The 24,766-nt window shown below is 53.9% G+C and overlaps 2 protein-coding genes, 1 long non-coding RNA gene and 1 other non-coding gene across 4 annotated transcripts; 1 reads left to right on the top strand and 3 right to left on the bottom strand.

Annotated features, from left to right (window-relative positions):
• Positions 1-1,337: 1,337 nt before the first annotated feature.
• SLC5A5 (solute carrier family 5 member 5) lies at positions 1,338-13,287 on the bottom strand. Its single transcript, XM_067730172.1, has 15 exons — positions 12,860-13,287; positions 11,915-11,980; positions 11,487-11,538; positions 11,237-11,304; positions 10,163-10,317; positions 9,585-9,725; positions 9,373-9,502; positions 8,436-8,524; positions 7,603-7,715; positions 7,458-7,528; positions 6,935-7,021; positions 6,676-6,869; positions 4,465-4,589; positions 3,597-3,712; positions 1,338-2,486 (listed from the first exon to the last, which is right to left on the bottom strand). Exons 1-15 carry the CDS (start codon positions 13,214-13,216, stop codon positions 2,322-2,324), a joined length of 1,929 nt encoding a protein of 642 aa, XP_067586273.1. The 5' UTR covers positions 13,217-13,287; the 3' UTR covers positions 1,338-2,321.
• Positions 13,288-18,602: 5,315 nt separating this feature from the next.
• Positions 18,603-22,090, bottom strand: RPL18A (ribosomal protein L18a). The gene is made up of 5 exons (XM_067733196.1): positions 21,942-22,090; positions 20,419-20,598; positions 19,690-19,819; positions 18,933-19,042; positions 18,603-18,760 (listed from the first exon to the last, which is right to left on the bottom strand). Exons 1-5 carry the CDS (start codon positions 21,957-21,959, stop codon positions 18,668-18,670), a joined length of 531 nt encoding a protein of 176 aa, XP_067589297.1. The 5' UTR covers positions 21,960-22,090; the 3' UTR covers positions 18,603-18,667.
• Positions 19,119-19,251, bottom strand: LOC137222869 (small nucleolar RNA SNORA68). The gene has a single exon (XR_010942646.1). It is a non-coding gene; the product is annotated as a small nucleolar RNA SNORA68 (small nucleolar RNA).
• A 69-nt stretch (positions 22,091-22,159) lies between the features above and the next one.
• LOC137222260 (uncharacterized) lies at positions 22,160-22,833 on the top strand. Its single transcript, XR_010942393.1, has 2 exons — positions 22,160-22,309; positions 22,463-22,833. It is a non-coding gene; the product is annotated as an uncharacterized lncRNA (long non-coding RNA).
• Positions 22,834-24,766: the final 1,933 nt, after the last annotated feature.

Below are 24,766 nucleotides of genomic sequence, written 5' to 3'. Positions count from 1 at the left end.
TCCGCCTGCCGATGCAGAGGACACGGGTTCGTGCCCCGGTCCGGGAAGATCCCACATGCCGCGGAGCGGCTGGGCCCGTGAGCCATGGCCGCTGAGCCTGCGCGTCCGGAGCCTGTGCTCTGCAACGGGAGAGGCCACAACAGTGAGAGGTCTGCGTACCGCAAAGAAAAAAAAAACAAAATTTGTGATGGTCATTTTTAAGTCCAAATCTAAAGGTCTCCATAAAACAGCCTGCACAGAGGGCCAGGTCTCTGAGTGGTCACGAGAGGCCAGATCAGGAGGGGTACATTCATTTCCTGAGGCTGCCACAGCTTAACACAATAGAAATTAATTTTCTCTCAGTACTGGAGGCCCAAAGTTCGAAATCAAGATGTTGGCAGGGCCGTGTTTCCTCTGAAGGCCCTAGGATAGAATCCCTCCCCTGCCTCACTCCCAGCTTCTGGTGACTCCAGCAATCCTTGGCATCCCTTGGCTTGTACGTACATTACTCATCTCTGCCTCTTTGTCCACATAGTTTTCTCCCTGTGTGTCTGTGTCTTTTCTCCTCTTCTAATAAGGACACAGTCATTAGATTCAGGGCCCATTCTAATCAGTATGACCTAATTTTTAGTTTTAATAATTTGTTTATTTTTGGCTGCATTGGGTCTTCGTTGCTGCATGCAGGCTTTCTCTAGTTGTGGCGAGCGGGGGCTACTCTTCGTTGTGGTGCGCGGGCTTCTCATTACGGTGGCTTCTCTTTGTTGCGGAGCACAGGCTCTAGGCGTGCCGGCTTCAGTACTTGTGGCACTGGGCTCAGTAGTTGCGGCTCGCGGGTACTAGAGCGCAGGCTCAGTAGTTGTGGCATACAGGCTTGTAGTAGTGCTCCGTGGCATGTGGGATCTTCCTGGACCAGGGCTTGAACCCGTGTCCCCTGCACTGGCAGGCGGATTCTCAACCACTGCGCCACCAGGGAAGTCCCAGTATGACCTAATCTTAACTTGACCAAGTACACCTGCCAAGACCCTATTTTTAAAGAAGCTTACATTCTGAATTTCCAGGTAGACGTGAATTTTGGGGCTACCTTATTGAACCTAGTATAAGGGCTCCAAGTGCTAGGTGAGCAGGGGATGCTTCTCCGGAGGCCGTGGGAGCCATGGCAGTGTGGGCAGAGGTGGGTACAGCCAGCTCTCCGTGTCACAGAAACCCCAGGGGCTGGTGCAGGGACAGTGTACAAAGGGCAGTGAGGAGGGGATCCTTTGGGAGGGAGTCAGGAGGGGAGAGAAGCTGTGTGTCTGGGAAGGCAGTGTAATGCCCCCTAGCATGGGAGTGATCACCTTGCTCTGATGCTTTAAATACTCAGGTTTATTCATCATAGGCTCGGGGATAGTGATAAAGAGATTTGCACTCAGATCTGACTGAGGAGATCTAGGGTGACAGCCAAAATGATTTTTCAGAGAAGACAGAACATCAAGAGTCCATTTATTTGATGTGCATGGATGAAGTCTCCAACCAAGGGTCAGACGCGTCTCTGGTATGTGAGCTCGCCTGTATACCAGCAACACATCGTCAACGGAGCCTCAGCGTCATGCAGCACCCGGGTCTGTCCCTGACCTGACCCTACTCACTGTGTGACCTCAGGCAACGTCGCTGAGCCTCAGTTTCTTCCTCTGTAAAGTGGGCTCATGGTCCTTAATGGATGAGATGGGTAAAGTGTCCAGGCCCAGAAGGAAGGCTGAAAACATTAGTCTTCCTTTCTCCTTCCCTCCTCCTCACAAGATCAGAGGCCATGTGACGTCTGTCCCTCCAAAGGGAGGAAAATAGGGAAGGGATGAAGGAGCTGGTGTCCAACTCTCGATGAGTCTCTGGTTTGTTCTGTGACCTTGGCCAAGTCAATGCCCCTTTCCAGGCCTTGGTTTCCCTACCTGTGAAGTGGGCACAAGGGGTTGGGCCTGAGGACGTCCAAAATCATTGCTAAGGTTCAGATAATTCCCAGGGAAGAACTGGGGTCTTTCTCAGACCCCAGTGTTGGGCCTGGGGATTTCCCATGTTGTCCAGAGGGGACTCCAATATCTTACTTTTGTAGGTAGAGAAATATCTGGCCTTGTTTTGGGGGAGTGGGCAGGGGTGCAGCATCTAAGACTTGGGTCCAGCTGGAAGGAGGAGGCAGGATGAAATGACTTTCTGGAGGTGGGGCTTCACCTCTTCCCATAGGGTAGGGACGTGCAGTCCCGAGCTTATTTGCATATGATGTGGTCTAGCCAATAGGAGCCCAAGACCATCGGCTCATGGCCTGGGATTGGCTCCCCTGGGGTTCCATCCCAGGCGGTCAGTCCCTGACTGCCTCAGAGGTCTGTCTCTCGCAGGTTAAGACCTTTGTCATGTTCACTGCCTGGGGTCCTGGAGCCAGCTCCATTCATCTCCTTCTGACCCAGGAAGAGCAGATGGTCCTCGTCAGTGGGCAGGAAGTCAGGAGGCCTCTTGGTTCCTGGGGGCAATTCTTCAGCACCCTGGGGGGAGGAGAGAAGAAAGACCCTGTCATAAAGACCACTTCTGCTGTGTCAGCTCAGATATCCTCCAGTTGGGGACAGAGGGCCTGGGAGGAGAGAACCTGGGCAGAGTTGCACAATATCCCCTTGTCCAGTGCATAGGTCAGTCCTGTCCCTTCTGCCTCCAAAACCTCCATCCACTTCTCTCCCCCATGCCCGTGTCACCTACAGTCCAGGCCATCAGAGCTCCCATGGATGCCTGCCCACCTCCTCTCTCTGACTCTACCTATTGTTCTTCCAGAGAATAAATATTTTCCCACAGCAGCTGGAGGGAGCTTTAAAACACTTAAGCCAAATCCCCTCCCTCCCCAGCCCTCACCGTCGAGTCTGCTCTGGCCTCAGACCCTTTGCACCTGCTGTGCCCTCCACCAAGTATGCCCTTCCCTCAGATTTCCCTATGGCTGTCTCCTGCTCATTCTGGACTCTATTAATGTCCCCTCTTCCAAGAGGCTATCCCCATCATAGCATTCTGCTTTATTTTCTTCCTAATATTCACCACCTGCTAAGATCCTATTCCTTTCTTGGTTTAGCCTTCTTCTGCTCCTGCCAGTACAGGTCTGGGTACACAGCAAGTGCTTAATAAATAAGGGAATGAAACAGGGATTCCAAAGCAAGAGCAGGCCTGGATCAGACCCCCCAGGGACAATGTTTCTTAAACTCAGGACATTCCAATAGCAGCCACACGGCTTTGGCCAAGGTTGGTCTACTCCCTGTGGTGTTTCTTATGTAAGAGTTTTCCTAAGTTGACTCACTTTTGAATTAAGCCATTTTCTTTTCAGGAGACACTTTATATCAACACCAAAAGACAAACCAGTTTCACTTGCCATAGATTGGAAGTAATTGTAAAAACAGATAAGATGAAAATGAATTCTGCTCAGTGCTTGTTAAAGGGGAAAGTGTTGAAGACACATTAGCTCCCAACTGAGCCTTTCCACTGGAGGTAAGGAGAAGTTGAGAAAGACAAACATGCTGACTCACCCTGTCACTTCCCTGAGTTGTGGCCACACACAGAGCACCCGAAGCCACTTCACTGCCCCTCCCCCAACTCCGGGAGCACAGCCCTAGACTGACCTTCATCAAGCTGTCATCCAGGGTGGCCACTTCTTCCTTAGGGGCCACAGATGCCGTCTGCCGTGTGAGGTCCCACCACAGCAGACCAGGACCCAGGGCACTGCGCTTGGTGGGGCCTGAGGGGGCAGAGAGAAAATGGAATTATTTAGCGAGGGGTGGGGGGCGGGGACTGGAGACAAGGCCCTGGGGAGGGGAAGGGAGAGCTCTGATGGTTTCCAATCCGAGATCTGATAGTGACCCACTGGGGACACTGGCAAGTCTCTGCCCCCACTCTGGGTTTCAGTTGTCTCATCTATACAGTGAGGGGTTGTAATAGAACAACAGTGGATGGCCAGGAGGGTCCGGCACATGGTTCCGTTCACTCCTATGTCCCTATCGTCTAGAATATTGCCCAACAGAGAAAGACTCAATAAAGGCCTGGTGAATGTGAAGTCTGAGACTCAGGAAGCGAGAACAGGTACTATTATTTCTGTTGATTTCTTTTGATCTCTTTCCACTTCTCTATGGGATTCAGAATTCCTGGAGGAGCGCAGAGTTGCTAAGGTCTTGATGAGAAGATATATCAGCACCAGGGACAGCGTCTCATGGCCCTACGGGCCTTCCTCTAGCAAAGACTTAATTTTGGTGGGCGAAGAGGGAATAGAGAGGTGGATAGGGGATGCCCCTGTTTCTGCCTTTGCAAAATAGGACAAGTCCCACGAGGTGGAGGGTTGTCCTGAAGGTGATACAGCACAAAGGGTGTAGATGTGGCTAGCACACAGTGGCCACTTGGCTGGCAGAAGGATCCTTCCTTCCCTCCTTGTCTGGTGGGTCCTAGAGGCAGAGGGATGGACAGGATGACTTCTAAGAACGCCACACGCCTCCTTACCCGTCAGGCAGCTGACGAGAGCTCCACATAGCACGGTGCTCACTGTGCCCAGGGCACCATAATAGAGATAGGAAATGGCGTAGAAGCTGTCAGTTAAGGTGGGTTGATCAGGGTCCATTTCGAGGCTGGGGGAGGGAGAGTTGAGCATGAGTCTAAAATCCACTCCCAGCCCATTTGCTTCTTCCTGTCTCCACTCCCACGACCCAGCCCAGTCCTCCATTATTGCTCATCTGGCCATGTGCCAGTTCTCCTTCCCTGCTGCTATCCCACCAACACCCTCAGGCATTCTGTACACACAAGCAGAGGGAGCATTACTAAAATGTAACTCAGATCACCTCCTGCTACTTCTCATCACCCTCCATGGATCCCTATTGCCCTCAGAATCAAACCAAAGTAAGCTCTAAGAAGAAAACAGCTGTGAACCTTTATGACCTTGGATTTGGCAATAGTTTCTTAGATATGACACCAAAAGCACAAGCAGCCAAAGAAAACATAGAGGGAATTCCCTGGCGGTCCAGTGGTTAGGACTCCTTGCTTTCACTGCCGAGGGGGTGGGTTCAATCCCTGGTCAGGGAACTAAGATCCTAAAAACCACGTAGCACAGCCAAACGAAACAAAACAAAGAAAACATAGATAAACAGGACTTCATCAAAATGGAAAACTTTTGTATATCAAAGGATACTGTCAACAGAATGAACGACAACACACAGAATGAGAGAAAATGTTTGCAAATCGTACATCTGATAAGGATCTAATATCCAGCATTATAAAGATATAAAGAATATATAAATTACAACTCAACAATGAAAAGACAAATGGCCCAGTTTAAAAATGAGCAAGGGATCTGAGGAGACATTTCTCCAAAGAAGATATAAATATGGCCAGTAAGCACGTGAAAAGATGGTCAACATCCTTAGTCATTAGGGAAACACAAATCAAAACCACAATGAGATATCACTTCATACCAGTAGGATGGCTAGAATTTTTAAAAGGGGAAAATAACAAGTATTGGAGAGGATGTGGAGAAATTGGAACACTCATATATTGCTGGAGGGAATGTAAAATGATGTAGTCACTGTGGAAAACAGTCTGGTGGCTCCTCAGAAAGTTAAACATAGAATTACCATATGATCCGGCAATTCCACTCCTAGGTATATATCCAGAGAAATGAAAACATATGTCTACACCAATACTTGTACACAAATGTTCACAGCAGCACTGTTCACAATCACGAAATGTCCATCAACTGATGAAGGATAGATAAAATTGATCCATCCATACAGTGAAATATTACTCAGCCATGAAAGGAATGAAGTACTGATACATGCTACGATGTGGATGAACCTTAAAAACACCATGCGGAGTGAAGGAAGCCAGAGACAACGGGCCGTATGTTGTACAATTTCATTCATATGAAATGTACAGAATAGGCAAATCCACAGTGACAGAAACTGGATTAGTGGTTGCCAGGGGCTACAGGGAGGTGGAAACGGGGAGTGACTGCTAAAGCGTACAGAGTTTTATTTTTTGGTCTTTTTTGTTTTGTTTTTGAGGTAATGAAAATATGCTTCAGTTAGTGGTGATGACTGTATAACCTGGGGAATATACTAAAAGCCACTTTTAAACGGCTAATTTTATGGTCTGTAAATGATATCTCAATTTAGAAAGCAAAGAATCAGATTCCTCTGGCTGGACCTCTTCTCCTATCCTTACTCCTCGCATTAAATCCACCCCAACCTCACCATAGTTGGAATGCACTAAAGTGAACACTGGGGGACTTCCCCGGTGGCGCAGTGGTTAAGAATCCGCCTGCCAGTGCAGGGGACACGGGTTCGATGCCTGGTCCAGGAAGATTCCACATGCCGCGGAGCAACTAAGCCCGCGAGCCACAACTGCTGAAGCCCGCGCACCTAGAGCCCGTGCTCCGCAACAAGAGAAGCCACCGCGATGAGAAGCCCGCGCACCACAACGAAGAGTAGCCCCCGCTCGCCGCAACTAGAGAAAGCCTGCCCGCAGCAATGAAGACCCAACGCAGCCAAAATAAATAAGTAAATAAATAAATAAACTGAACCCTGGTCTCAGAGCCTTTGCACTTTCTTTCCCCTCTGCTGGAAATGCCCTTCCCTCACTTCTTCCTGCTCCCCGCTCCTCCTCTCAATCGGGCCAGGATCCCTCCCTGGCCACGCCTCCCGCTCACACCAGCTCGCTCACCTGGAGGCCCTGCTGGAGGCGTTGGCGGCGAGAATCGGGTCTAGGATGCCAGAGGCGTTGGCCGAGGGCACAGCACAGCCGGCGGCCGATGAAGGCAGGACCCCCATGGACTGCGCGCTAGGCGGGTACAGAGTGGCACCCACGGCCACCCACAGCGACAGCGCCAAGCCCACCGCCAGCCCGGACAGGACGCCCTGATGGGGGACCCAGTGTCAGTGGAGGGTACTCCCAGCCCCTCACCTCGCTCACCCCCACTCACCAGCGTATTGCAGGCGGGGAGGAACATTCCCAGGATGAAAGCTCCTAGGAGGGGGCCGCTGATGACTCCCATGATGGTGAAGGAGCCCTGGGAGAGTGGGTGGGGTTGAGACTGAGAGCAGAGCTCTCCCACCTTTCCTGTCCTCAGTTTACCCGCTGGGAAAGGAAGACCTGGGGAATTCTACTGTGGACCTTGAGACTCCTCTGTGCCCTAAAGGGGAGGCGACTCCTTGTGCCTGCCTCTCTCCCAAAGATGCTGATTCTCTCTCTTGACAAACTTGGTTCCACCTCCAGACCAGAAGGAGGCCCTTCTTGCCCCCAGGCCACCACTCCCGCTCCTAGCTGCCCCCCCTCCGCCGTCCCCCCCGCTTTTGGCCAGGTGGCTGCAGGAAGTACCCTGCCTGTGGCATCAGTCAGAACTCAGTTCTGCCGCTGACATGTGTAACCTTCTCGGAGCCTCATTTCAACGTGGATGTTGCCTCACCTCTTGGGGAGATTAGGGCAGGGTGGGGAGCGGGGCTCACCTCGAGAACGCCGCCCCCCAGCAGGGAGGACAGAGCTGCCACAGTGAGACAGGCCGAGCCGTAGATGAGCGCTGTAGTGGATGGGGATGGCACTGTCAGCGGGGAGAGGCTGCCCTGGCCCCCCACCCGGGTCCCCCCAACTCACACAGCCCCTTGGAGATGATGACAAGTCTCCGGGGGGTCAGACTCGGCAGCCGAGGTTTGATGAGGTCCTCCACAGTGACAGCGGCCATGGCATTGATGCTGGTGGATGCAGTGCTGGCGGGTACACAGGAGGGGAGAGGGGTGTCCTCAGGCCACATCAAGGGATTGGCCACACACACCCTGGGGCCTATCTGCTAGGGGAGGCCCCCAGCTGCCCACACTATCTGGCCTGCCAGGACCCCCAGCCAGCCCGAGGGCAGAGGCAGGGGCGACAGAATTCCTCAGGAGTGGAGATGTCCACATCTCCACACTCCCCCATAGACCTGAGACACCCTCGCAGGAGCAAGGACACCCATGACCAAGGACACAAATGACACAAGTTCTCATTACAGAGCGATAATGGGGTGCAGAGAGCAGTCTCATGGAACTCTGGTCACAGCAGGAGCAGGCCACAAGTTGTAGAAGATTTGAAACTACCAGAGTGTGAGGCCCCTGAGGGCAAGAGTGGGGGACCGCTTGGCCATGGCTGTGCCCCAGTATTTAGAACAGCAGTACCTGCCACATAGATGCTTATCAAACATTTGTTTGGGGGATGGAGGACAGAAAGAAGGGAAAGGAGTCTCGTGTGGCCCTGCCAGGGACGAAGACGGTAAAGACTCTGGAGCTAGGGTCCTGATGCCCAGGATGTGCTCTTTGCCAGAGCCCACCTGATGGGGACTGAGCAGTAAATGATGGACATGCCCAGAACATTCCATCTCACAGGGGAGTGGCTGGTAGAGACAAGGAGGACCCACGGGCTCAGATGTGGCCAAGTGAGCAAGCTGTACCACTCACCTGAGGGTGCCACTGTAGGCACAGGCCAGAAAGAGTCCAGGGACTCCAGGCAGGTCCACGAAGATGTCCAGCACCATCAAGGGCATGTACTGGGGGGAGTCGGGGGTCAACCTCCAGGACAGCAGCACCCCAAGGGCAGGGGGTTCTGTCTATCCTTACACTGCACGTCCCCAGCACCCTGTACAGACCAGGCTCACAGTGGGCACTTAGCGTGTGTGTGTTTGTTGATCGACTTTGCGATACCATGCAAAGAGCCCTGGGACCTGAGTGAGGCAAGGTCCTGTGTCATCCCCACTTTACTGATGGAGCCAGTGAGACCAAAGAGGTACACACCTTGCTTGAGGTTACACAGTCAGACAGTCCAGGATCTGACCCCAGAGGAGGATCTGATGGGATGGTCTTGCAGCCTCTGCCAGCTCTGAACCCCAGGGTCAGAGATCCCGCCAGGGTGTGCAGGTCTAGGTCTTGGCCCTGGTGCTGCCCCTGACTTGCCTGTGGACCTCAGGCAATTGCTCTACCCACGACCTCCTGCCTCAGTTTCCTCATCTGTAAGTCAAGGGCCATGGCAACCTTGGCCTCATCACATGTTGAAAGATTTGATGGGAAATTAACTGCTTGTGAAGGGAACAGCATAAGGCACAGAGTAGACACTTGGGACATGAGAGAGGGTCATTATGGTTAATGTCATCATTTCATGATGGACCATGGTCCCATCTCCTCCTTGATAGCCTTCAGGGAGTCTGAAATGCCCCTCCCCTACTCCCTCCCATGGCTTCCCACCACCTCCCAGATCCTCCTGTGAGCTGAGCTCTTTCCTGCCTCTGGACCTTTGCACAGGCTGTCTCTACTTTTCCACTCTCACCCGCAGAGACTCATCCAGAGGTTCACAGTGGGGGTGGGTAGATAGAAGTGGACTAGGAGCCTGGACCAGACTCACCTGGTCTGGGGCAGAGATACGCCCTGCCAGGAGAGGGTCACAGTCAAGGTAGAACGTGAACATGATGATGCCACAGAAAGCAGCACTGGACACGATCAGGAACAGGCCCAGTTGGTTGACGAGCACGGCCCTGGGGGGAGAGGTGGTCTCAGAAGGGGAGGGGAGCAGCACGTCCCCGAAGTATATCCACTTTGCCCCTCCCAAATACTCACAGCTTGGCCTGTTTCTCCGTGCGACAGGCCATGTAGCGCTGCACCTGTGCTTGGTTCACACCATACATTGAAAGCCATACCAATGTGCCACCGACAACAAAAGTCCAGAATGTGTAGCGGCTCCTTGGGTCCAGGTCAAAGCTGGATGAGGGCAGGGACAGTCAGCCATGTGGGGATGCCACACTGACTTCACCCTCCCAAAGTGCCCCAGATAGTCATTCTGCACCTTATGGGCCTTAAAGGGATATTTGGGGTAGGTTCTGAAGTGTGACTAGGAGTTTGAATCATCCACGTATGCATTCAGAAAACATTTTGTCTATGTTCAGCTGGGAGCTCAGAGAGCCTGCAGTCCCCAGTCTGGGCTAGGGGGTGGGGTGGTGCAGAAGTCTGGGCCAGATGGAGGGATGGGGGCTGTGGGAGTACAGAGAGGGGGAGCCAGGGTTCTGTCCGTGGGGAGTCTCGGGAGGGGAGCAAGGAGGGCTTCCTGGAGCAGGAGGCGTTGGCTGGCTTCTCTCAGGGCAGACAGATCTGTCTGTCCTCCATCGTTTGGCAGTATCCCCCTTTATGTTTTCACTTACTCCATCAGGTTGATCCTGGAGTGGTTCTTGGCAAGCTCAAGTACTTGCCCAGGTCCACCCACGAGCATAGTTCCGCGAGCCAGGACAACCCAGAAACCACTCAGCATCACTAAGACCTGAAACACGTCGGTCCAGATCACAGCCTTCATGCCGCCCTGCAAGATGTGACAGAGAGGGAGACAGGGTGTCAGACGGGAATCTGTCTGGGGCCTACAGGACAGGGCAGAGGTAGGAGGGAGAAGGAGTCAGGTGGCGGACCTGGCTGGGGCCAACCTGGCCTGGCCTCCAGCAGTGGCTGGGACCAATACCCCTCTCTGCCTCGGTTTCCTTATCTGTAAAATGGGGATAATAACAGTACCTTCCTCAGGGTATCATTGTGAGGACTAAATTAGTTACTATAAGAAAAATATTTGGAAGAGCATCGGGCACATACGAGTGTTCAGTGAGTGATGGCTGCCACCTTTATTATCATTATTAGTACTACTGTTATTATTAGCTGTTGTTTTTACCCATCCAGCCTTCATGTTTTTGGCATGTTCTCCATGTTTTTGTCTCGGCAGCCCCTGGATTTTCCTTTGGAGAAGCCCCTTCCCCCACCCAGGTCACTTGGGTGAAGCTAACCCTGCTCCCAGCTCCAGGAATAGCCAATCAGAACATCCTAGCTACCCGAACATCTGTGAATGGCTCATCCTTCACAGAATACCAGAGCCAGCCAAACAGAGCCCTTCGGGGACTTCAGCCAGCCCATTCTGAAATTGGAACTCACTTGCTGCTGGAAGGAAGCCAAAAGGGATGGCAGCCTGGAGCTAATGAGGTCCCTAGAGATGGGAGAGGGACCCAGAGGACTCTGTTGTAGCCCCTGGATCCACCCATGCCTGAAGCTAGATTGTCCTTGGACTTTCAGCAATAAACCTTTCAAATCACCTTTCATAATAAAGATGAGGAAGTAGGCCCAGTTGGGACACAGGCTTCCTCCGGAGGAAGGGAAGGTAGGGAGTGGATGGGCCTGCCCACAGTATCTCCCACTCAGTGGACATGGAGCCCCACGTCGGGTGGGGGTAGGGGGACATTCACCACAGTAGTGTAGAAGGTGCAGATGACTCCGGTAGACAGGAGCGATGCCCAGATGTCCAGCCCTGTCACTGCAAGGAGACCCTCCCATTAGGCCGCTGTGCAGGGTGTAAACTTGGCCTCCACTCTCTTGGGCCCTCTTCTCTCCAGGAGGATACTTCCCTCCCAAGTCTCTCCTAGGGCTGCCCCTTCCTTCCCCTGGTCCAGTCTCTAAGCTTTTGTCCCCTCCTCGTCACCCTCCCCCGAGTCAAACCTTGGTTCAGGATGAGCGCGGGAGCGTAGATCACGATTCCGGTGTACAGCATCTGCAGGTAGAGGGCAGGGGCAGGTGAGTAGGGGCGGGGGGATTGGGGGGCTCCTGGGTTAAGAAGGCATTAGGAGATAGGGGGAGAAGGGTGGTTGGGGTACGTGACTGGGGGCAGATGGGCAGGGCCATGTAGGGTCGCGGCGGGCTCGGGTAGCGTGTATGCGAGAGGCCTGTGGGCCAAAGTTGTATTATAGGTGAAGCCTTTTGGGGGCGGGGTCAGAGGATTGTGGGCGGGGCCTAGGCAAGGCTTTGCGGGGTGGGGGCGGGACCCACGGGGCGGGGTCGTGAGGGAAGGAATAGGGCTCTGGGCGGGACCGACCAAGATTTGACCCGAGCTGGAACCTGGGGGCGAGGGCGGGGCCGAGGCCACTCACTGTAGCTACCAGGTACTGCAGGGTCCCGCAGAGCCGCACAGCGCGGCTGAAGCGCAGCTCCAGATACTGCAAGGAGGAGCCGAGGGCTCATGGTCACTTGGACTGGCCTTACCCAGGGGTCCGACGCGTCTGGGGTCCTTCACTCGCCCTCTTGGCTTCTGCCCGCCCTCGGGAGGGCAACGGCGCTCTCCTCACTCTTGCCCACGGGGGTCCCGCCCGGAGCACACACTCCGACCTACCTGCACACACCTGCGCACACGCGCCATCCCCGCGCCTGTCCACATGGCGCGTGCCCAGGAGGACTGAGCCATCGAGTGTGTACACATCAGCCCCACCCACTCCCATTCATGTCTGATCGTCCCCCGGGGCTGCCGCCTCTCTGAGTCAACTTTGGCAAGATACAGACAGTGCCTGTAGCAGGCTGCCTACCGTACACTGGTCAAGATTTTAATCACTTTGCTCACTGCCCTGGAGCGAGGTCCTGTAATTAGCCCAGTTTGACGTTTGGGAAACCCGAGCAGATAGGCAACCCCTTGCCGAAGGTAGGAGGAGGCGGGGATGTCGGATTTCGAATCCTGAGCCCGCCGCCCGGCGAGCACTCGGGTGTACGCAAGCCCAGGCATGTGGGTTGCAAGTGTGTGCCTGTGCGCACGTGAGTGCGCTCCTGGCCGAGCCTGGCCACGCCCTGACCGGGTTTCCACCAAAGGGAATCCGGACGCCGGCTCGTCTACCTCCTTCCTGCCCCTGGCCCCAGTGCCTGGGGCTTCTTCCCAGAGCCCTCGCCACCTGTCCGCCCGGGGGGCCCCCACATTAAAGCACTAAGGAGCCCGCCTGCGGCCCCCTGCGGCCCCCTGCACAGCAGTTCAAATCCTCAGGATCTCCCCCGCCGCGACCCTGCGTTCCCAGCCAGGCAGGTCCTGACGCTGCCGGGCCTCTGCCTGGTACCTGGTAGGTGCTGGTGAGGCCCAGGCGGTAGAAGACCGGCAGGAAGAGCAGGGCAGTGAGCAGAGAGTTGAGCAGCTGTCCCAGGCACATCCAGAGGAACTTGAGGCCGTAGCGGTAGGCCTCGGCCGGCACGCCCAGCACCTGTACCGCCGACATGAAGCTGGCGGCCAGCGAGAGGCCAACGGGCAAGGCAGTCAGGCGCCGGCCCCCGGTGAAGAAATCCTCGGCGCTGCGCTGCCCGCCCCGGGCTAGCCCGACCCATAGCCCGATGCCGGTGGACACCAGCAGCATGAGAGCGAAGACCCCGTAGTCCCAGGCTCCGAACGTGGCCCGCGCCCCTGCCTCGACGGCGGCCATGAGGTGTGGGTGAGGGGACCAGGCGTGTCCTCCGCCCTTCCAGTCACCCCGCGTGTCTCGGGTCAGGGAAGTTGGCAGTGGCAGAGGAGGCAGGACTGCGCAGAGGTGGGAGGATGCTCGGCCTCGGCAGCTGCACGGCAAGCCTGTCCCCTTTGGTCCCCCGCGGGCCGGGGCTCCCTGGGCAAGGAATCTGTGGCTCCTTGCTGCGGTCGCCTGTCTCCCTGTTCCTCCTCTTCGTCTTCGTGTCTGTCTCCACCGTCTGTCTGTCCGTCCACCTGGCCTCCCACTCGGTCCGATCGCCCGGTGCAGCTGTGCGTCCACCACCCAGACGTCCGTCCGTCTCCCTGGGAGCTGTGCTCAGCGCTGACTGCAGGAGGTCTCGGTGGGGCTCAAAGGGGCAGCTCGCGGTGGCGGGCTGTGGATTTATTGGGCTCCCGGGTCAGCAAAACTCCGCCCCCAGACGTGGGGGCGGGCAGGACCCGCACCCTTTCCTCCCTGGATTCGATCGGATAAGCCGGGACAGGACACGTAGGTGGCTGCTGGGGGGAGTGGGGTGGCGGAGCTGGGGAGGCTCCCAAATGCCCCCCGCTTGCTTCGTGTGGCACTTTCCGCTGACCATAAGCTGTTAATGCCTCCCTTTGACAGGTGGGGAAACTGAGGTTCTGAGATGGCATGTCACTCACCCAAGGCCACACAGCCTGGAGCAGTGGCTGCACCATTCAAATCCCCACTGTGCTTTTTGCACCTTGAGCTACGGGGAGCTCACTCACCCACAGGAGTGGGGTTTACTTTCAAGGTTGCAGGGTCCCATAAGGAAAGTTTGCTCTGCTTGAAACACCGCCCCCAACTGGCACCGTGACCCACTCCCTTTCTCTAGAACCAAACCCCACTCTCAGGCTAAGTTGAGTGGGAGGCATTCAAGTCCTGAATGCATACATATTTGAGGAAGTCTTTGCTTCTCTCTGGGCCTCAGTTTCCCCAACTGTAAATGGGGGTAAAATAGCCCTTGCCTCAGAGGAGTAAATTGAACCTGCATAACAAAAGCCTGGCACAGAGTAAGTACCTCATTCATTCATTTCTTTGTCCATTCATTGGTTCCTTCACCAAACATGCACTGAGTGTCTACGCTGTGCCAGACATTAAGTGTATAATGGAGGTCACGGGGGACGGATTGTCTGTGGCCATGAACCTGAATAAATGGAGACAGGACTACCTGGGGAAGTAGTGTCTGTCATGTCCCTATCGCACAAATGAGGAGACCAGAGGTATAGGGGAAGGGGAAGTCCCTTGTCTAGGGTCATGTCATCAAGAAACTCAGACACTGTCATCTGGAGGCTCTGACCTCTGGGTTCATGTCCTAGTTCGACCTCCAAAAGCTGGGTTCCCTCCTCTATAAGCGAGAGGGATCTAAGAATTTGCCCGGTTTCATGCTAGCGCACTGGAACCCTCCCCAGCCTCTGCCGCCCCCTGGTGGCCTCTTCTGGCCTACACACGTCACCCAAGCTGGGTCCAGCGTCCCCCAGGCATCCTCATGTTTCGCCCAGGACCGTCTTCTCACTCTCTCCGCGCAAGGGTGCAGAGCCAGCCTGCTCTTCCCTGCATCTGCTGCCTGCTGGTGTGCACCTTTCACCTGTGCCAGGAGGATGGGGAGGACACCGAATTCCTCCTCCTTCTACTCCCCCGCTGCATCCTCCTGGAAAACCTGGTGGGAAAGGGGAAATCCAGGATTCCCACAGGGCCAAGCAAGCGAATGCAAATATATGCAAATTGATGCAAACTCAGGCAAAACCTGTCGTATCTCCCCACGGAGGTTCTAGGAACAGGACACTGGGGACACAACAGGATCCAGGTGGACCCACCCCGCTCACGGCCTCATGGCTCTGACCAAGCCAGCAGATGAATACCCATTTCAGACGCTAATAGATGACAAGAGTGAAGCAAGGTCAAAGATGGAGACAGCCTGGGGGGCCACTTAATGTGGGGTCTCAGGGAGGGGCCCTGCAGGCAGAGAATGAGCCAGGCTTCGAGAGAGCTGGGGGGAGGGCCCTGAGGTGGGAAGGAGCAGGACAGGGAGGGACGCAGTGGACCTTGAGCCTTGGCGAGGGTTCTGGGTTTTATTCTGAGGGCGCTGGTCAGTGGGGGCGGACCGCCATTAAAGAGTCTGGAGCAAATGAGGGACCTAACGAGAGTTCTAGGTTCTGAAAAGCCCATGTCCAAGGCGGCGATTGAGGGGTGGGGAGAAATGGGTGGGTTCAGGACATGTTCTGGACTTCCTGCACGGGAGGCCCAGAGTTGGAGGCCCTGCAGGGGGCGTGGTAGAGGAGAAAGTATGGAGGAGGGCAGGGATTAGGGAGGGGAAGCAGTCATACCTTCCCCGACTGTGTGATTCCTCATGGAATGGGAGGAGGGCAGGCAGGACCCCAGGACCCCCTGTCGATGGGGGGAGAGGAGCAGTGCGATCCCTGAAGGCCCAGCAGCAGCAGTCTAAGCAAAAGGGGCAGGAATGTCGGGGTGCTGGGTGCGTGTCTGCTGCCCCCACTCCTGCCTGCTGCCTGGGTTCCAGCGTTCCCACGTCTCCCTGGTGACAGGGCAAGGGGCGGAGTCGAGAGGTCACGAGCTACTCTAGCCCTAGCTTGACCTGCTGGGTATCTGTCCTTGAACATCTAACCCTGCGCTCAGTAAAAGCAAACCTTTATTACCACTGGTGGCTGTCATGGTCATTGTCATTGTGAGATTCTCTGATTCCAAGTCCTAAGGATTCTGATCCTACGATTCTCAGAGTCTCTGGGTGTCAGGATCTACTACAGGTCTCCTGCCACCCCCCCCCCCACCGTCTTGCCCTGGCACCTGCCCTTGGTCCTGACACAGGAGTGAGGTGCAGGGGGGTCAGGGATGGGCGGCTCTTCCCCAGGGCTCCCAGCTCTGACCAGTCTGTGACAGCCAGCACCTTGACAAGCCCTGGGAGTGTCTCAGCACCTGAGGAGGGAGGGGTCCACCAGGCCTCTCGGGTTCCAGATTCTTGCCCATCCTTGGGCTGGCCGGGTGAGTCCGGGCAAGGACCTGTTCCTGGGCCCCAGCTGACCACTGAGAGGAGTCAGTGATCCAAGTGGCCAGTCCTGCCTCACAGACCACACATGGATGATCCCACTTCCTCCTAGCTCTGGGCCTTTGCGCTGGTTGGTCCTGGCATCTCAACTCCCACTGGAGATTGAGGGTTCAGCTCAGCGGTCCTCACCTCCAGCCAGCTTTGGAAAGCCTACAAAGTGTTTACTTCTCATGTTCTAGTCATGCAGACCCAGGGTAAAAACAGCTGCTGGAGTACCAGCCTTTGTGCCTATATTCTAGCCAGATGGTAGTTCCTGGAAATGGCACACCTCACTACTGCTAGTGTCACATGCCCATCCCTAGGTTAAAAGGAGGCTGCGAAACTTCTGGGTACCATCTAGATATGGAGATTCCTCTTACTGAGGAAGGAGAGAAGGAATATTTAGGAATTTCTGCCAGAAAGCACAGGGTTAATGAAATCAACTAGGGAAACATAAAGAAAAACTTGGCCTGGCCCCCCAAAATACACCTTAAACATCAGAAAGTACCCTGAGAAAAAAAGTATTTGCAACATATGTAGATTTTTTTCAGGCTTTTGCCCCACATACCTGAGCTTTTTTTTCGGGGGGTGGGGTGGGTGCACACCACATGGCTTGCAGCATCTTAGCTCCGCGACCAGGGATTGAACCCGGGTCCCAGAGGTGAAAGTGCGGAGTCCTAACCACCTGACTGCCAGGGAATAACGATGCCAGAGCTTTTAAAAAGTGGTTCAACTTCGTAAGATTTTTTTCTTTCATATAAACGACTTTTGTATCAGGGCAGAAGGCTTTCGCATAAGGAAAAGCAAATTCAAATCCTAAGATGTGGTTTTTTTCAGCCACCGGCTTGCTAACCCAAGTTGTGGGCAAGGCTGGAGGAAAACATGACCCCTTCTTATTAAGTGCTGTTGAGAATGAACTGGTACATCCGTGGAAGACATTTTGGCAGAGTTAACATCAAAAATTTGACCCAGCATTGCCAGACCCAGGACTTTACCCCACGTGGTGCAGATACAGGTCATCACCACTCTTCTCAGACTTACTTAACTCCTCCTGGTGACGCAGTGACACACATGGTCCCTGCCCTCTCAGACTCAGTCTGGTGGGGGACAGAAACCCAATGGTTTACAGTCTTCAGTGAGGCAGTGATGATCTGTGGAGAGTAGTCTAGGCACAGCGCTCAGCAAGTGCAAAGGCCCAGGAGGTGGGAAAGAAGCACCGGTGTTGGAACAGGAAAAGCAGCCAGCAAGGACCCAGGGCCTGTCTTTCCCATGAGAATGGCTGGCTGTGCCTTAGCCCTGCCTCGGGCACCTCTCCAAGAACAGGTGGGGTCTGAAGTGAGCTGGTTTTCTGGAAACCACCCAGGATCATCCTGCCAACTAGCCCCACCGCCACAGGTGGGGAAGGGGAGACTGTGCCCCTATCCAGGACCACCCTCCAGGACTGGTTGCTCTCCCCGCCCCCTCAACTACCTCTCTGTGCCTCAGCTTCTTCCCAATCGACGGCTCTCTGGAACACAAGGCAGGTCCTCGTTGACCTGTGTACCCACCGCCTGCAGAGTAGTGACTCCCTAAGGCCTGTCAACTGAGCAGATCGGGTCAGTGTCCAGACCTTCTGAAGAGGACACTCAAGGTTCAAAGGGCCAGGGTTGCCCAGGGTGACACACCAAGGACAGATGTTCCCAACATCTGAGCGCTTAGCTGTGCCTCAGCCTCCTGGCTGAGGAGCTCAGGCCAGGGTGGGATTAGCTTCATGCCAGGAGACAGATGCCCACTGTGAAACCTTGACCTCCTTGGGCAGGATTAGGACAGCTTCATTCAAGGGGCCTCCAGCTGGCGAAGGGGAAACAAGCTAGCACAGCAGGCTCATGACCCTCTTGGACGCCCCCTTGTGCCTGCTGTGAGGATCCTGACCATGGTTGTAGGCTGGGTGGGGAAGGCCACACACAGAATGAAACCAACGCCATCAACCTGATCTCCCCCAGGGTGCAGCTGTCATCTCACCACCACAGAAATGGGGGGCGGCACGGGGAGGCACAGAGCTGAGAACTGTGTCTAACAAGGCAGGTAAGAAAGATCTGGGGGCCAAACCTGTGGCCATACAGCATACCCCGAAGCTCACAGCACAGAGCTGCCTGCTGGCACCGAGAGAGCTGAGGGGGGCAGGGGCTGGCCATTCCTAGAGCTCCCCTTCTGGAGAACCCAATGTCAGGGTCCTACTCGAGGAGAGGACTCCTCCCAGAGCACTCACAGCTTGGCTGCACCCTTTTGAGTTCTGCAGGGTGTGCAAAGAAAACAACTGTATCTGAGCGCCCGGTTTTCCCAGCGAGTTTTATTTGGGCAGACCTGGGGACAGGGAGGTCCTGCATCTAAAAGAAGGTGTTGGGCCTCTTGGTGGTGAAGCGTGGCTTGTGCTGGCGACGGAGGACCCGGTGGGGCAGTGGGAATTTGATCTTGGAGTCCTGTAATAAGAAAAGGCAGGCAAGGGGGTTGTGGGGAGGCTCTTAACCTTGTCTCCCAGGGACCACTGAGGTGTGGCCACCCCCACTGGGCTCCTGCGTCAAACCCGGTGCTTTACTGCATCTCCCAAGTCTGGAAGAGCTGCCTGCCCAGCAGGGCCCCGAGGGCACTCACGTGGAACTGCTTGACTGCTGGCCGGCGGCACTTGCTGGCTGCGATCTCCTCTACCTTCATGATCTGGATCGAGTGGGCCCGGGCACGGTGCCGGGCGCCCATGTCTCGGTCTACAAGGATCAGGAATGGGGGCACTTGGGGAACAAGTGGCCACAGCACCTGGTCCCAGCAGGTACTGGCTACCGAGTGTGTAGAACCTCCAAATTCACTTTGAGGGGCATGGCTGCAGGCCCCCAAAGGCGACAAGATCCACTTGCTGTTAGCACCTCTGTTTAAACTGCTGTTACAAGAAACAGCAGTTCTTGGGTTTAGGTGCTTGGTCTCTGGTCCTGGTAGGTGACCCACCCTGGGAGCACCTGGGTCTGCGAATGGCAGGTCCCAACACTGGACAGGGGCTGGATTAGGTTCTGAGCGGCAGTTGCCTCTACACAAGGGGCTGACCTCAAACCTCAAGGAGGTTCCAGATGCAGTTGGTGGTGGGCGACTGAACCAGCTCAGGAACGACTCGAGTACCCTCCCTCCAATCTCCTAAGTCCCCTTGCTGCCAAGGTTCCAGAAAAAGGTGTGCTTGGGGCATCCTCTCCACTCCTCCTGCCCCCAAAGCAACACCTCCTGTGCCTCCCGTCACCATCCCTGGGACTCCCACCTGCCCCCAAGGAAGCTCTTGCGTTTGTCCTGCCTCAGTCTGGCAGGAAGGATGCCAGACTGAGCCGCAAGTGCCTGCAAGTGAGCCTAAAGGAGGGACCCGGTGGCTTACAGCACTGGGTGACAGCGCCGGCTGTGGTCAGGTCCCGGTACTCCCGGTACATGTTGTGGGTGCCACTGCGGGAGTCATAGCGCAGCCAGATGCCGAAGTTCTTCACCCGCAGGGGAGATTTTTCGAACACCTGCCAAACAGAGGAGACCAGCTGAGGCGAGAGCAGCAAGTGAGCTTCAATCAGACCCCCTCCATCCCCGAACCTCTGCTCCCGCCCCGCCCTGCCGCTCCAAAGGACAGCCCAGCCCCCAGGCCTCTCTTGCCTGTTTCCCAGTCCCCGCACCTTCAGACATCTGAGGGGAAATGTGCTGTGCAAGGGGAATTCCCATGGCAACAGCACGGGTGCAGAGCAGTCCAGGCTGAGATGCTTCCCCCATGGGGACCAACACAGCTCTAGACCACCCCTCAACACAACTCTCCTGGGACCATCTGGCCAAAAACCATCTGCTGCCCAACGCAGCCTCACAGTGCAGAGTCCAGCATCTCCCCCACCCCTTTACAGATGAGGCCCAGCCTCAACCAAGGGGTCCCAGCAGGCCTTCCCTGGGCCTTGGGCTTTCTCATTAGGAAAAGGGCACCGAGCCACCTATTCCATCCCAACCTAGGGCCTGAAGAGCACAAGGGAACAGGCCAGAGTTTGTAAAGTCTGCTAACTCTGTGGGGTGACAGATGCCCCATGGGAGGGTGTAAATCCTCTCCGGATCCCACCCAGCCTCAAACACCCCATACCTGTCCACAGTAGACAATTTCCCCTAAAGACTTCTTCATCTTCTTCAGCTGAGATACAAAGTACCAGAAGCGGGACTTGGCAACAACATGGTTAGGCGCAAAGATCCGCATGCGATAGAGGGGTGGCGTGCGGCACTTGGGGGTCGGCAGGCAGCGCCCCACCACCTTGTATTCTCGAAGCTGAAAGAGAAACGGGGGTGAGGTGGGGCCGGCACCCAAAGCCCAGAGGTAACTGTGGAGACTCACTCTGCTCCCCTTCCCAAGCCCGTTGACAACTGGATCAGGGGACGGAGAAGGGCAAGTCCCACCCCAGGGCCTCCGTGCGAAATCTGGCTGACTGTGGGTCATGCCACTGTCTGAACCTTCCACATAAAAGGGAGTGAGAGTGGGGAGGATTAACCAAGGTGCCTGTGTGCCCTTGGCCCTGGCTCAGGAAAGCTGGGTGAGCGTCGCAACCGCTCCCTTCCTCTCCCTTTCTATGGGCTGGCCTGGAACAGTCAAGCTGTCTCCTTCCTCCAGAGCATCTCTGCAGCTCACAATTAACTTGCCAAGATCCTCTTTCATTCCAGACCCCAGAGACAGTAACCAGCCTGGGATCTCACAGCCAACTCCAGGCAGAACCAGGACAAGAATCCAGTTCCCTGACCAGCTCTGGGCTCCCTGCTCTGCTGTCATGACTTGCAGCTGCCTCAGTTTTCCCAGCTGCTGTCCAAGGGGTTTGGACTCCCAAGTGTAAGCTCCCTGTTTACACAGATGCAAAAGGTGAAGATGGCTGCCAGGTCCAAATCCTGTGCTATACTAGAAAGGAACCATCTCCATAAGATGACCCGTCACCATTTTACTAATATCAATAGAAAATAACTCCAAACCTCACAAACTCGGTTCCTATTTCTGTCAACCTGACTCATCGGCCTCGCGGACCACCCATTCAGGAAGGGATACCGATGCGGTCGGTCCCTTTTCCAGTGTGGAAACTGGGGCTGGAAAGTTGAAAATGACCCACCCATACTGTTTCTCCCCAGGGCCTACTCTTCTATCTCTGTGCTATTAACACTCTCTGATTTTGCCCAGTACTCTCCACAGCGATAAGGCTCGCACTCTCCATGTCAGCTCGAACTTATAATAAATTTCTTCTATTTCTCTCACAGCCATGCCAGGAGAAACAGAATTCTATTGCCCTCCCCCCCACCCCGCCCTCCCCCCACCCTGTCCACTTTGCTGACGAGGAAACTGAGGCTCGGAAGCTCGATGAGGTCCCGCGGCGCGTGTTTCCACGCCGTGCAACTTGTCCCTTCCCCTGGAAAGGAGACTCGGCCTCCCCGATCCCCGAGCCGGCCAGGGCCATGCGCCGGCCTCCCCACGCGGCTCCCGCAGTGGCCGCCATGTTGGCTGCAACTGGGGACGGCGGCGCGCGGGACCTAGCCGGAACAAGCACTTCCCGCGTGCCCCATGCCTCCTCCCGTGGCCCACGATTCGGTCCGCTTCGCGTTTCCCAACTCCCTGCCCCACCGCGATTGTCTTACCGTGCCCGAGGCCTTCATTGCGCCCTATACACGCTCGCCGCCACCCTCGAAAAGGAAGTGACCGGCCTCGCGCAGCCGCTCATCTCGACTTCGTGGGCGGAAGTCCCTCCCATTCGATGCCGCGAACCCATTGGCTCGTCGGCCCCGCGCTCAATAAGATCTGCTTCTTCATTGGCTCCAGATCCACCAAACTCTCTCAGCCCGGCCTCCGTTTGCGGCGAGACTACAACTCCCAAGACCGGGGGAGATTAGCACTCCTGTTCAAACGCGACGTAAGGGAGCGTCGGCGCGCGCGCGTGCCGGGCGTTGTAGATACGCCGGGAGGTCTCGGTGGCCAGTTCCGGGTTCCACTTATCGGGGAACCTTATGTAGGTAGAAGCGGACCTAGGGTGGTCCAGGGGCTATGATGAGGTCGCGGCGCTTCTTCCCACTCCGGGTCTCTTTTCTCCCGGAGGTGTGTTAACGGAGTTCTCGAGTTCTCTTCTGTTAAATGGGAATAATACTGGTGTTTTTCCTCCTAGAAATGTTACAATAATGAGATAAAATAGGGCTTCTCTGGTGGCGCAGTGTTTAAGAATCCACCTGCCAATGCAGGAGACACGGGTTCAAGCCCTGGTCCGGGAAGATCCCACATGCCGCGGAGCATCTAAGCCCGTGCACCACAACTACTGAGCCTGCGCTCTAGAGCCTGCGAGCCACGACTACTGAACCCGCGTGCCACAACTACTGAAGCCCGTGTACCTAGAGCCCGTGCTCCGCAACAAGAGACGCCACCGCAATTAGAAGGCTGCGCACCTCAATGAAGAGTAGCCCCTGCTCGCCACAACTAGAGAAAGCCCGCGCGCAGCAATGAAGATCCAACACAACCAAAAATAAACTAAAAAAAGAAAAATTAGGTAAACTAAAAAAAAAGTAAAACGCCAGGGACAGAGCGATTAACAATCGCTAACGTTCATTAAGAGATGGAGTGGTAGTTATTATTATTATGGAGGGGTGTCTGATTTGTGTTTCATAGTAGCAGATATTCAAACCCCATCTGCTTGCTTCCAGTACAGATCCTGGGGCAGCGGGGGACGGGGGGGTGGGGCGGGGCGGGGGGAGGCGCTAGAACTGATCAAGGTGCAGCCCCACCTTTGAGGGGCTCCGGGCTTAGCAATTTGTTGGGGCAAAAAGAGGCTCTCCTGGAGGGGAAACGGAGAATGGAAAAGGAAAGAACTCACGATGTCAGGCTGTGAAGAAAAGCAAAGAGGAAAGAGGGTAAATTGGAGGGTTTATTTTAGGAGGGAGGGCTCTTGGAGGAGGTGACAAATGAGCCCAATTAGAATTTTTTTTTATTAAGTAAAAAATTAATAATGGCTTAATTAAGATATAGTTCACATGCCATACAATTCACACATTTAAATTGTACAATTCAATGGTTTTTTAAATTGCATTTACAGATATATATGTGTGTATGTATATATATATATACATATACACATATGGATACATATGGATACATATGGATATATATATATATATACACACGCACACAGTTGTGCAACATCACCGTAAAATTTAGAACATTTCCATAATCCCCCAAAGAAGCCCCTTACCCTTAGCAGTCACTTTGCATTCTCTCCCCCTTCCCCAGCCCAGGGGTACTAAGAATCTACTTTCTATCTCTATGGATTTCCCTATTCTAGACATTTTACATAATTGGAATCATACAAAGTGAGATCTTTTGTGATTGGCTTCTTTCACTTAGCATATATTTTCAAGGTTCATTCACATTATACCATGGATCAGTACTTCATTTCTTTTTATGGCTGAATAATATTCTATTGTGTAGATATATTTTGTTCATCCATTCTTCAGTTAATGGACATTTTCGTGGTTTCCACTTTTTGGCTATTGTAAATAATGACAGTTGCGTGCAAATCTTTGTGTCAATGTATGTTTTAATTTCTCTTAGGTATTGCTAGAGGTGGAATTGCTGGGTCACATGGTAATTCTATGTTTAACTGCCAGAGTATTTTATAAAATTCCTGCATCATTTTACATTCCCATCAGTAATGTGTGAGGGCTCCAAGTTCACTTCCTCACTGACGCTTTTAATTATTTGTCTTTTATTATAACCATCCTAGTGGGTGTGAAGTGGTATCTCATTGTATTTTTTATTTGCTTTTCCCTGATGACTAATGATATAGGGCATCTTTTCCTGTGCTTATTGGCCATATGTATATCTTCTTCGGAGAAATGTCTATTCAAATTCTTTGCCCATTTTTAAATTGAGTGGTTTTTTAAAAAAATAATTGAGTTGTAAGGGTTCTTCATATATTCTAGAGATTCATAGTTTCTTATCAGATATATGATTTGCAAATTTTTTTTCATTCTGTGGGTTAACGTTTCACTATCTTGATGGAGTCCTTTGAAGCACAAAAGTTTTTAATTTTGAAGTCCAACTTATCTATTTTTTCTTTTGCTGCTTGTGCTTGTGATGTTATGTCTAAGAAACTACTGCCTAATACAGAGTTATGTTTATTTCTATGTTTTCTTCTAATACTTTTATAATTTTAGCTCTTATATTTAGGCTTTTGATCCATTTTGAGTTAATTTTATGTGTGATATGAAACAACGGTCCAACTTCATTCTTTCACATGTGGATATTCAGTTGTTCCAGCACCATTTGTTGAAAAGATTATTCTTTCCCCTTTCAATTGTCTTGTCAAAGATAAATGTGTTTATTTCTGGATTCTTAATTTTATTCCATTGATCTATATATCCACCTTTATGCCGGTACCACATTGTTTTGATTGCTGTAGCTTTGTAGTAAGTTTTGAACT

The sequence above is a fragment of the Pseudorca crassidens genome, chromosome 3 (assembly GCF_039906515.1).
Source record: "Pseudorca crassidens isolate mPseCra1 chromosome 3, mPseCra1.hap1, whole genome shotgun sequence".
NCBI classification, from domain to species: domain Eukaryota; kingdom Metazoa; phylum Chordata; class Mammalia; order Artiodactyla; family Delphinidae; genus Pseudorca; species Pseudorca crassidens.
The sequence above is the reverse complement of the archived record's forward strand: the minus strand, read 5'-3'. Positions and strand labels throughout refer to the sequence as shown.

Coding starts and splice junctions, on each gene's coding strand:
- SLC5A5 (XM_067730172.1), bottom strand. CDS start 13,216: ATGGCCGCCGTCGAGGCAGGGGCGCGGGCCACGTTCGGAGCCTGGGAC. Junction 11,539..11,914: donor TGCAGTACCTGGTAGCTACA/GTGAGTGGCCTC, acceptor CTCTACCTGCAG/ATGCTGTACACCGGAATCGT. Junction 9,503..9,584: donor ACGGAGAAACAGGCCAAGCT/GTGAGTATTTGG, acceptor CTCTCCCCCCAG/GGCCGTGCTCGTCAACCAAC.
- RPL18A (XM_067733196.1), bottom strand. Junction 19,820..20,418: donor AAATTGTCTACTGTGGACAG/GTATGGGGTGTT, acceptor TCTGTTTGGCAG/GTGTTCGAAAAATCTCCCCT. Junction 18,761..18,932: donor CAGCAGTCAAGCAGTTCCAC/GTGAGTGCCCTC, acceptor TTCTTATTACAG/GACTCCAAGATCAAATTCCC.